Source organism: Seriola aureovittata, chromosome 15 (assembly GCF_021018895.1).
Source record: "Seriola aureovittata isolate HTS-2021-v1 ecotype China chromosome 15, ASM2101889v1, whole genome shotgun sequence".
Taxonomy (NCBI): domain Eukaryota; kingdom Metazoa; phylum Chordata; class Actinopteri; order Carangiformes; family Carangidae; genus Seriola; species Seriola aureovittata.
Window position 1 is genome coordinate 19,910,355 of NC_079378.1, and position 12,146 is coordinate 19,922,500.

A 12,146-nucleotide genomic window follows, 5' to 3' on the forward strand; every position below is an offset into this window, starting at 1 on the left:
GTGCTTGTATTGCTTGATTTAAGCATCACTGTCACAATTGGACTGATGTTTTTGAGATTGTGGAGAAAACCATCATCTGAGGAATAAGTGAAAACATCAAACCCCACACAATTTGCTGTGAATTAGACATTGGACAATTACTCTTGTCATTCATTACTCTAAACATCCCGCCCTCTGCCATCTGAACTCTTAATAAGGCTAAACTGTTTCTATACAAGATCCAAACCATTGCTAATCGGTGGATATCTGGATCTTACGAGGGTCACCTAAAGGCAACATGTCTTCTTCCAGTAAGCACGCAGAGGCACCGCCACTTCCAGTAGGACCGGCGCGGGAGCACACACGCGGGTCTGGCCAGCCCCCTGTCGGTCTGCATTAATAATTACATGCTTCAAAAAGACGGGTGGGATGATGCTGCGAATAAGATCAGAAGATGGCTAGACAAGACAGAGGTTTCTGTTAAGACCAAAAAAGTCCTGTTTGGTCTCGATATTTCCAGGTAAAAAACAAAAACAAAATAAGATAACTTACACCATACACTACAACAGAAATCCCCCTCCTCATATCACAGGCAGTAGTGGGGAGAATTGGGCAGGGTAAGTTTCAGTTGCAGTGGTGGAAGAAGTTGGCTGATTTAGATGTTTTACTTGCATAAAAGTAAATACTCAAGTAAAACGTCTTTCAAATAAAATATTACTAAAGTAAAATAACAGAACTGTCATCAGCAATAAAGTGTAGCAAAAGTAAAAACTTATCTTTCTATAGAACCCACCCCCACCCCTGTGAATTATTGTATCACTGCATACTACATTATTAGACTGATAACTAATGATGAATTAATGTGCAAGTAGCATTTTACTGTTAAAGCTGATCGAGATAGAGCTTTTAACATTCAGGTAGTTCAGTGGTTCCTAACAACCAGATAAATCGAGTGTCCGTAAGGACAGAGAAAAGAAGAAAAACTATATTTTGATCTATTTTGTGTGAAATAAAGAATAATTTTACCACTTTGAACCTCAAACGGTTATTTAAATGAAAACATCTGAGAAGTTGCGAGGGGAAATCGTGCTTTGATGCAACTGCTGCCAACTACATCTGAAACATGGCAAGCAGTCGTGTCCAGGTAGTGCTTTTAAGGTTACAGCCTAAAAAGGCTGGGAACCAATATTCTATAAGCCTATCATGTTTTATTTTACCTAATGCAGAATCTGTAACTCAAACTGTACTGAAGCACAGTAGGTCTAACACAGTATGCCTAAATGTGGGCTGCTTAGCTTCTTTCCACCACTGGTCACTAACAGTGCCCTAAAACTGTGTTTGTTGATACATCTATCTGTTTCGTTGTCGTCGTCAGACACTCCACCCAGAGTTCTACCTCTCATGGTTTCATTCACTGGGACGCACCTCATTTTGCACAACCTGCTACTAACCAGCCCTGGGACAAGGTTCTCATCTGGTGCTGAAGACCCGGGAACAGAATCTTGGACCGCGGATGTGATTAGAAAATAGTTAAGAATAGGACCTGCTCCTCGAGACAAAACTGAATATTTGGCCCCACGTCTAACAGAAATGCATCATGGTGGTTTTAAGTCTACAGTAATATAAGGAAATTGTGAGGGCAATAGTACGACGAATTTGACGCTCTATTTACCATACTCCCCACGCGCTCCCTTCGCTTTTTAGTAACGACGCGTTTGATTGGCTCATCTTGAGTTCGTTTATCCAATTACACTCTTGTTTGCTGTTACCAGGAACCAGAAGACGCAAAGGAAAAAGCTTAACCTTATTTTCGAACTGACTATTCTTGTGATAAATGGCGGTCAAAGCCAGCAACCACAACTGCGTACCGAACACCACAAGACACTTTTTTAACATAGCATGCAACTGTTGGTCTCAGCATAGCGCCGCTAACAGGGATAGCTAACTTAACACACATCAGTGGGGTAGATACCGCTAGCCACATAGCTACAGGTTTACTATAGTATTGCCTAGTAAGGGCTCGGATATCAGTCGTACTTTCTACCAACTTGTAACTGCTATGTGTGTCGAGTAAACTACCCTGAAACATAACTCGTTTAACAAAAATGGCAAGTACCGTGTTGGACCTCGGTACGGGCGTTGTCGTCGTTGCGGTCGTTTGGATTTCGGCACTTGTGTTTGGGATGATGCTGCTGAGAGCATCTGGATCCGCAAAGTGAGTGAGAGCAGAGACAACAGTTCTTACACATATTCACTGTACAAAAAAATATTTACAGAAGTTGATGAAGAATAGGCTAGATCGAGGCAATCCATCTCTTATATGAATCAGTCTGTGCCACATTGCTTTGAAGTTTCCTTCATTAGAATGTTGGATTGCTTGTCAGCTGAAGTACACACGAAAAACGTCAACTGTGGTAAGAGTAATGTTTTGTAATATATTCGGCATGATGATGATTCATCATGTAGTTTTATTAGAGTTAAATGACAAAAAATCGAATGGCTCACGTATTACTATTGACCACAGTGGCGTATTTTAGGGAGGGAAATCTGTAGAAATATCTAAAAAGCATAAGATGGAACATAATTGAATAAGTCTGAAATTGAGGAGTTGTCCCAGATTCATAGAACAGTATAAAGTGTAAATATATAACACTTTGGCCTGAATCTCTCACAGAAAGGTTTCAACACTCATATCAGCCACATTTCTTGCCAGGGAGACCAGGAAAAATAATTACTTTTACTGACTCTTGAATTATCAATATTATTATTATTATTATTAGTAGTAGTAGTAGTAGTAGTAGTAGTATTGTATTCTTTCAGTCAGCAAATATTTATTTTTGTGTAGAATACAAAGTGACTGCAAAACACTGTACACTTGTGCAATAACAGTAAAGTTTAAATGGGGTGAAACATGGTGCTATTTACTTGATTGGTAAATTAACTACTGTAAAAACCACCATAAAGAATGCCATTGTTTTGATTGGTATTTTACAGGATAACGCTGCATTTACTTCAAGACTTACTTAGAGAACAGTAGATCAGTGGTGGGAGTCCTTAGGTCATCCTTATGTTTTAACTGTATACCTGTGTATGTGTGTTTTGCCTTGCCAGGTTAGGAGTTATCCCTGTTTTTCTCTTGGCTCTCACCGTCACTCTGGCACTGGTGTTTTTCCCCCGCAGCCCAGAGACAACTCCCCCTTTCAAAGAGATAGAGGTGAACTCTTTCCACTGCTCTCACACACCTAAACACACACTTACAATCTCAAATACTCCAACTAATATGTCAGTTTAATTGTAGTCTATAGGCTATGGGTTAACAATGTCACTACAGTAAATTTAAATTCATGTCTCTTTTCCTGCCTAGAGTATGACTGAGTATGTTGTACTATATCAAAATGTAAATACCACATATAAGTGTTGTTATCTGAGAATCTTACAAAAGCAAACAGCTTGTTTTGAAAGGTGTTAACTTGCTGAATTGACTTTTCAAAGCATGTAGAGGCAATTCAAATTTCTACTCCTGACAAAGCCATGATAATTAAATATTCCATCATGATTACATCAGACCATTTACTGCATTAGAAAACATTATATTTAATTATATTTAAGCACATATACATTATTGTCTATTCACTTGATGCACAATAACAAAAGATTAAGAACAGCGAATGAAATAAAATGAGTGTCACATTTGATGCTTATCAGAGACTACAACAGAACAAATGTATCCTTACACAGATATACGGTCAAAAAAGGTTAATATATATTTTATGATCATGTGCTGTAAGGAGAAGAATGATTTATAATTATATTTTTATTATTTGTACTGATTGAGGATATAGATACTATTTAAGTTTTAGTTAGGTGCAAATAAACAACCTTCACAATATAAAACCTTAACTCTGATATAAGCCAGTGTTCACTGTACTGTATGCCTGTACCTAGCATGTGTCATTGTGTGTGCACTTCAGTGTATGTGCTTGTCGTAAAGGCCTGTTCTGCTTTATCTTAGTCCAACAGCAACACAGAACAAACACTCCCCCATGTTGCCTCTGGGTCGTGCCAATAAGCTGGCCAGATCTGCCAAGCAAGCTGCCACCCCATAGAAATAGCAGAGCAGAGCCTTGTCCTGGCCAGCTCACATTTTATAGCCTTTGTACAAAGGCAGATACCAGACCAGCAACAGAGAAGGAGCAAAATGTGACTTCTTGGATTTCTGTACAAGGCTTACAAGTAAAATTAACCCTTGCCTGCTTTAGAAATTGATTAAAAGGGGTTAAACATGAAAGCAGTTGAAATAATGACACCTTGTGATGCTAGAAAAAAGTGTTAAATGTCAAGAGGCTTTTTATTTTCCTAAACTGGGAGGGTGTATTCTATAAAAGAAATTTTTAATTTAGAGAGCAGCCCATATGATTGTAGAATATAACAATTATAAGAACCCTTCTCACAGTGGTTTATTATTTTTGAGTGATTGAATTTATTCATCTTTTGCTTACTTTAACAGATAATTGTTGTATAGAACAGAATATAACTTTTATTGTGCACAAAGGTGGAAAATTGTCTTTGGCCAATCCAGCAATTCAATTAAACATCAAAACCTACAAACACACACCACATAACAACAACACTCACAGTATGAAGTAAAATACAATACACAAAATTTAAGAAAAGCACCTTAAGAAGAAAAGATTAAAACTGAGTCTTTAAGAATTGAGCGAGTCTGTTGCCTGTGGGATAAATGATGGAGCCAGAGGCAACATGTAGCACCAGAGTTTAGCTTCTCGAATCTGGGAACTAGAGGATGTGGCGGCTACTCTCTCTGACTCATCTTTGATATTTTACACTGAAATAAATCAGTGTCAACTGACAGTTTTCATACAGGGAAAGTATTAAAATCCTCATCTATATGGTCATAAACAGTATTTAAATAAAGGTAAAGATGACATTTTGCATTCACATCATGTTTTGGTTTTGACTCAGTTGTAGTGAGCACACAGGAAAACCTGAAAACTTGCAAGCAGAGAGATAGAGTGTGTGTGTGTGTGTGTGTGTGTGTGTGTGTGTGTGTGTGTGTGTGTGTGTGTGTGTGTGTGTGTGTGTGTGTGTGTGTGTGTGTGTGTGTGTGTGTGTGTGTGTGTGTGTGTGTGTGTGTGTGTGTGTGTGTGTGTGTATAGACTGTGAAGAAATGTCTAACCCCTTGCTGTTAAACAAAAGTAAAATAACATAGTGCCAATTAAGCCAGTCCCAGACTAGGAGTGGGGGTGGTTTATACCAGACCCCCCTCTCTCCCACTCCTCTTCCTCCCCCCTGCCCGCCCGCCTGCTCCCACCCGTGCGCTCAATGGCACATTAATAAAACATGGCCCACACTTTGGGTTCTAGCTTACTGCGTAATTGGCAAATTAAAAAGTGAGATGTGTTAAATGCATCCATAAGAGACAGCATACATCATCCCCACCTCTCCTAGACACCAGCACATTTATACACATACACACACACACACATACACCTACTCTCATTCCACAACAGTCCCTGTGAAATCTCTCCTTAGTCAGCAGTAGGGGTGCTGCTCTTCTGGTATTATCTGGCTTAAAGGCATTTTCTCAGTTTGTATTTGCGTCTTCATAGGTGGCTCATGATCTAAATATTAACACAGACCTAGAGCTATCAGTGAAATGTTGCTTAAATCTATCGATAGCAACGGTATAAACTCCAACTTCTCCTAACTGAAGAAAGGGCTGTGCTAGTGTAAAGGATCTGTTGTTTGCCTCCTCATTTCCTTTAGATCTATTAATTGATGTAATACTCTGGTGAGCTGCAGTGCGGTTTGGTTTGTGTCTCAGCTGATTAGGCATCTAGATAAAGAACAGCAGGATCCGAAAATAAATTGAACCCGGAATCAGCATTTAGTTTCAGGAGTTGTGAGAGAACGGTGAAAGAACAAACATGGTACGTCTTCAAACACATTACTACGTACAGGTCTGAATCAAATACTACTACTTGGCTTTATGTCAGAGCTTGTAGCCAGGTGTGAAAGGCAGTACTGACACTGGCTCTGATAGTCGGGGCACAGTTGCACAGTTCTAGTCAGCAGATAGTGGTAGGGCTGCACCACTTCCACTCTTCTGTTCTCATGCTTCTGAAAATTAAACTCAGATTATTGGTCTGTACCAAGTAGTGGTCCATTACCAGTGCTTATTTTTCCCATTCTGGGAATTAGCAGGGATAATTTTTGTGTAAGATAACAAGGCTGTATGCATTACCTATTAACTTTAAGTGGGAATTTTCATACACTGACTTTATTATTAGATTTTTGTGAACTTTACGACATTGTCAAGGCAATAGACTAAGAAACTGTATCTAAAATGGATCAGTCATGTGCGGCTGATAGGCAGTCAGTTAAATATGTCTGTACAGTATGTCTGGCACAGGATCCCCATCTAGTACATTGACTCAATACATCACTACTTACGGTGAACATTAATTTAACTTAAAGTAGTAGAAAACATTAAGCTATGATCTTGAATACAAATTAAAGTGAGAGTTCTTACTGAAGAGGTCATTGGTGACCATTTTTCTACCATTTAGGACCCAACATGTTCACAGTATGTTCAAGCTGATTTTGACACGTACACTGTCACTTTCACAACCAATGAGACTGTCTAAATAGTAATAATTGAAAAATCCATAATGTATTTTATATATATCATTTCAAAGGTTTTAACAACTAGACACAAGTTGTCTCCTACTTCACTAAAAAAGTCTGGCATCAGTTTGTGTGACCTGTTTCAAATTTGCAAATCACAAACCCGCAGTTGGCTTCAAAAGGATTTGTGATATCCCAAAATCCTGCTGGTGAAACTGAGATTTAAGGTAAGCACAGAGAAACTTTCCCTTTGAGCCTGATGAACAAAAAAACAGTATTTTATTCTCAAACTGCGCATAGATCAATTTAAACAGTGAAGCTCAAACATCCAATTGAAGTAGCAGTAAGAAAAAAACAACTAAAGTAGATTAACTTTTCAAGGCAACAAGTAATTGTAGGAGTTTTCCTTGTGTGTGTATATGTCTGTATATAGAGGCCTCACATTATGCCACAATATCAGTTTCTACACGAAGGCTTTGTGAAAGCTCTCTCATGACATCTAGTGGCTAGTAAAGGAAATACTGAATTTAGTAAGAGTCATGTGTTTCCAATGCACTCGGGACTATTGACTAGGTACACATGTTTTAGTGTGTAATTATGAAGAACTTCTAACACTGAGCTGCTCTTTCTTTGCTCTACAGATAGTGGACACTTTGTTCATCGGTCGTTACGTGCTGCTGGCAGTGGTGAGCGCAGTCTTCCTGGTGGCGTTCTTCATGCTGCTCCCCTTTCATTTCCTGGAGCCAGTCTATGCCAAGGCCTTAAGAACTCACTAGAGCTGCCAGGGTCAGAGCTGGCACCAGGATCACATCACTGAAGTATACAACTTAAGACAAACAGGGCCTTGCGAGAGCCCCCCCTTCATGTGGAAACAGACCATTGACTGCATCCCAAACAGAAACAGCAGGACATCCAGTGTTTTCTACATGGCCAACTGTTTGCTGGTTGTTGACTGTTTATGCACAACCAACAGGAATTGAATAATATCCAACAGTAACTGTGTTTATATATTTTGTATCATTTAATACACAAGATGAATAAATAGTTTTATTTGACATGTGTAAAGCACTAAATTGATTCCTAGTCAACAAACACTGTGTCAATTGTCAAATTGTTTCGTTGCCACAGTGAATTATCTTCCTTTTACTACTCTGCCTCCTAATATGTTGCTTCCTGAAGTACTGTCAAGGTGAGGCAATAAGTTGTGGGTGTCAGTGACAGTACATGAGACACATTTAAAAAGGAGTGACTAGGTGCGCTACGTGAAAGTGCACTGTGAAAGTACACCCATCTGAAGCCTGGAGATGTATTACTATCTCTTCAACTGGACTGACTGATGAACAGTGTTAATATTGGGATTTTTTTTTTACTGCATAGTTCATTTGAATGATGCCAATAAATGCATAAACTCACCTCAGTGATAATTTGAGTAATTTTTTAAGTGTTTCAGCATCATCACTCAAAGAACAACATGACATAATATAGTATGACACCAAAGCTACTGACATACAGTGTTTGTATTGGTAACAGTTATTAACAATTAATATATTAACAGCATTTTATCGATATGCGTAGAAGCATTAATGCATTAATATGGGATGCTGATTACCTGTGTTGTCGATCCTCTAGCCTTATGGCTGTTATTCATGTTGCAGAAATATTGAAGGGGTTTGATAGACACACATTCATTTGATATTGGAAAGTCATTAAATATCACATGAAACCCCCACTAAACAAAAAATAAAGTACTAATTGAATTGAGAGAACGTTCTGCCTAGATATGCTATAAAACAAGTTGTGGAGCATATCCATCAAAACTGAATGAATGAATTGGATTCTGGGAGGAAAAATGTGTTTATAGTACCTTGTGATGGCCTGTTCATTTAAATGTAAGTGCTTGAGCTTTACAGTTAGTTTATATGTACAGTAGGTTACATGTATTTTAGCATTTAGATTGGACATTTCTTTCCCAATGAATTATTGGATTTCTGATAATGATGGTGATACTTTAAGACATAAATGTATGTGTGCTATCAACCACATTAGTTTGGTTCGTTACCATTACCATTTTTGCCTCAGAAAAAATGTGATTTTGTTATTAATCTGACAACACTGACAGAGGTAAGTGCTTCTTATGTTGGGAGATTTGTCCATAAAACCTGCATCTGTTAAGTTTGGAACACTCACATAGGAGATTGTGTATTAGATTTTTGTGTGTGCTTTGCGAAAAAGGATGTTGTGGCACCTTTGCAGACACCTTGCAGTCTGATTTGTATCAGAGGAGGATTTTCTTTAAAGGAATAGTTTGACAAGTTTGGGAAATACGCTCTTTAGTCTTTCTTAGTGTTAGATGAAAGCGATTGATACCGCTCTCATGTCTGCACACTAGCGTTACCACTAGCAGCCGGCTAATTTAGCTTAGCAGAAAGCCTGGAAACAAGGAAAAACATTGTGCCTGGCTCTGAACAAACATTACATAACCCACCTACCAGTACCTCTAAAGCACACTATAATTAACCTGCTTTATCTTGCTTGTTTATTCCATACAAAAACAAAAAAAACTGTAAAACTGTGACAATTTGAGTTTCACAGGTTGTTGTGCGAGTGTAGGCGTTGCTGTCTCCCCCTGTTTCCAGTCTTTATGCTAAGCTAAGTTAACTGACTGCTGGTTTGTCAATGTGTGTAATCAGAAGTTTCAAGGTGCTTCATAGAACGGAGGTTACATATGTAACCAACAGGCACCGAGAAGCCACATGCATCATTATGTTTTGCTATTGTGCATTGCTATTCTATATTTTGGTTCCACATTTTGCCAACCATTGAATCATATCCTGCACTGCGCTGTCATTACTTCTGACAAACACAGTGCTGCATTCACATGTGCTGATGCTTATTCCACAGGGTATAACTAAGCAGATGATTCCACAGAGACTAATGAGCTTTTGCAGTCTAGAGGCCCAATTATAAACACTTGCCACCCTCCCACCTCCATTTTAAAAGTGTGAAGCCCAAGGAGACGTGGAGTGGAATTCCAACCAGGATGATGAAAGAGAATCTAATGAATCAAAACCAATCCTATTAGTTCCGGCCCACATCTCCATACTGTGGCCCTTTTCTGCACAACAATCCACCGCATGATTTCACACAAGCTGGGGAACTGGAGAAATTCAACAGAGTGGGCAAGGGGATCTAAAACCTTTCAACCTGGAGGGACTTGTTGCCTGTAATTGACCGCATGATTACCGCAAAACATGATCTTAGCCCCCGCAGAAAGTGGCACAGAGAAACAAGTGGCTTTAAGGGCACTGAAACCGAAGGAGACGGTTGAACTGCTTCACCGGTTCACCTTTAATTTAAACAGACACCTTATGGGTCTTTTACTTTGACTTGTCAAGAAAAAAATTGCCTTTTTGAGAACATTCTGCTACAGTTTGTATTTCAGGCTCGCGGTGCAAAAGATGTTTGCACATTCTCATCGCTGTCTTGAAGTTTACAAACTCAAGGTCTTTGCAATCCCTGAAGTCTGGGGTGTAGAAGATGTGACAGTATTCCTTGGCTTACTCTCCCGTTCTCACACACTCTCTCACACTACCTCACCTTTGTAATCGTTCTCTCTCCCCCATCTTTCTCTCTCCCTCTATCCTTCCCTCATTTTATTTTTTGCCACTAAACTCCATCTCTGGGGAGTGGGAAAATGAGCAGAACAAAGCATGTGGGGGTTTGAGGATCATTTGGAACCGGGAGCTGGAGTCTTTGTAGCGCAGCCAGCTGGACATATAAAGAGATGGGGGCGGGTGAGATAGAGAAAGAGGGAGCAATGCAAGGGCAAAGAGGTGTAAGCAGAAAGCTCAGGGTGCTGGGTTTTGAAACTGCGGAGGGGACGGGGTGCGCTCCTCTCTGGTAGATCCTGTATTCAGATGCACTCAAGCAGAACTTCTGGCTTTCCATTCACATCCTCAGCTACCTCGCCCTCTGTTAGCGATATGGATACCGTCACCGCCCCACACAGCTCGCACAACACTGCAAATCCATTAAAGATTTTGGGCAAAGTTGGTGCACTTATCCCAAAAGAATGTGATTCAGTTCATGTTAAATCAAGCAGATGGCAATGTTTGCCATCCTTTCAAAAAGTTTGGTAAATAAAACTTGACGAGTGCTCCGTGGGGTAAATCTAAAATGAACAAGGTAATGCTAAATCCTTACACATTAGATAAGGATTTATTTGCCAACAAGTGGAGGTTTGGTTCACTGGCTTGGTATTTCACTAAGCTATGAAAGAGATGGTGGTAGAGAGTGGAAATGAACTGTGGGCCTTGTCAAACTATGCAGTTTTGGGGCCAAAGGGAGTTTTTTTCTCAGCTCTGCCCGGCTGTGCTCTATTATGTACTTTTGTATATCGGCAGGGGGGATGCTATCATGGCAACACACACTAGGGGGGCGAAATCCTCAAACTGAGATGCCAGTGTTGCCTTGGCCTTTTACCTCGCTCTCTGGAAGGAATTACACTGAAGCTGTGGCTCTCGGGGGGACGATGAAGGCCCAGATTAGAGGTCAGGTTGCTCACCAATAGCCCTCTGCTGCTCGGACATGACGCCCCATCGTGGGCCGAAGCTTGGCCCTATGGGGGTTCTATTTTGACAGTGGTGAAGACATGATTGAGTATTGGGCAGGCTTAGAAAGGCAATGGCTACACAGATCAAAGACCATGCTCACAATAGTTGAACATGGGCGGCCAAAGTGGTCCACCGACCATGCCCAGTTGTTGCATAGGCTTTGACTTGCCTGTGAATTAATATTGTAGCATTTGGACTGACCTACCTTTAGGCACAGTTTGGCACAGGAAGAGCAGCAGTAACAATAGTGGAGTGATTTAAGACAGCCAATGAAATTATATAGAAATATGAATCCTTATCTTATACTAGCCAAACTGGTGTTCAGTAATCATCCTGTTTTAAGACAGACTTGAATATTGTGTACATATTCTTTAATGCTGATGCTGATGATGATGAAGTACTGTCATATCTCTGTTGTCATACCGCTACTATCAGATCCCTTTCGAATGTGCTTTCAATGTAATGTGGAACAAAAACCACAATCCTCTTTCCATGTAAATTATATATTATTTATAAAAAATAAAAAATATAAGTTTATAAAGTTTATCTGAAGGTTTCAGCAGCCTGAGTTCGACAAAACAGGTGTGCATCTTCCAAAGTTACTATCTATCTAATCCAAAGTTTCCTTTGGACAGTGTTCACTTGATGAGCTGTGATGAAGGAAAGTAACACGAAGAGGAAATATTGCATTATAAAGACTGTAACTTTTGAGGATCACGACTTGATTGGGGGACAGTATCAACAAACAACAAGATTTTAAATTTATGAAAGACTCAAAAATAAATGAAAATAAAATAAAAGGAGAGAAGGGCCAGATCAAAGCAGATTGAAATTAATGCATGAAAGATTTGCTGTGCACATTTCTGGTGGCTGTGGACTGTGGATTTAGTCTCCCTTCACTTATAA

At 39.6% G+C, this 12,146-nt stretch overlaps 2 protein-coding genes across 2 annotated transcripts in view; one reads left to right on the forward strand and one right to left on the reverse strand.

Annotated features, from left to right (window-relative positions):
* Positions 1–1,571, reverse strand: part of LOC130182205 (homeobox protein PKNOX2-like) — a 99,088-nt gene extending 97,517 nt beyond the window's left edge. The window contains exon 1 of the mRNA XM_056396927.1: positions 1,405–1,571. The gene's annotated coding sequence lies outside the window, so the exon portion shown is untranslated. The remainder of the gene's footprint in view (positions 1–1,404) is intronic.
* A 184-nt stretch (positions 1,572–1,755) lies between these two features.
* tmem218 (transmembrane protein 218) lies at positions 1,756–8,040 on the forward strand. The gene is made up of 3 exons (XM_056396928.1): positions 1,756–2,194; positions 3,091–3,193; positions 7,269–8,040. Exons 1-3 carry the CDS (start codon positions 2,085–2,087, stop codon positions 7,401–7,403), a joined length of 348 nt encoding a protein of 115 aa, XP_056252903.1. The 5' UTR covers positions 1,756–2,084; the 3' UTR covers positions 7,404–8,040.
* The last annotated feature ends 4,106 nt before the right edge of the window (positions 8,041–12,146 follow it).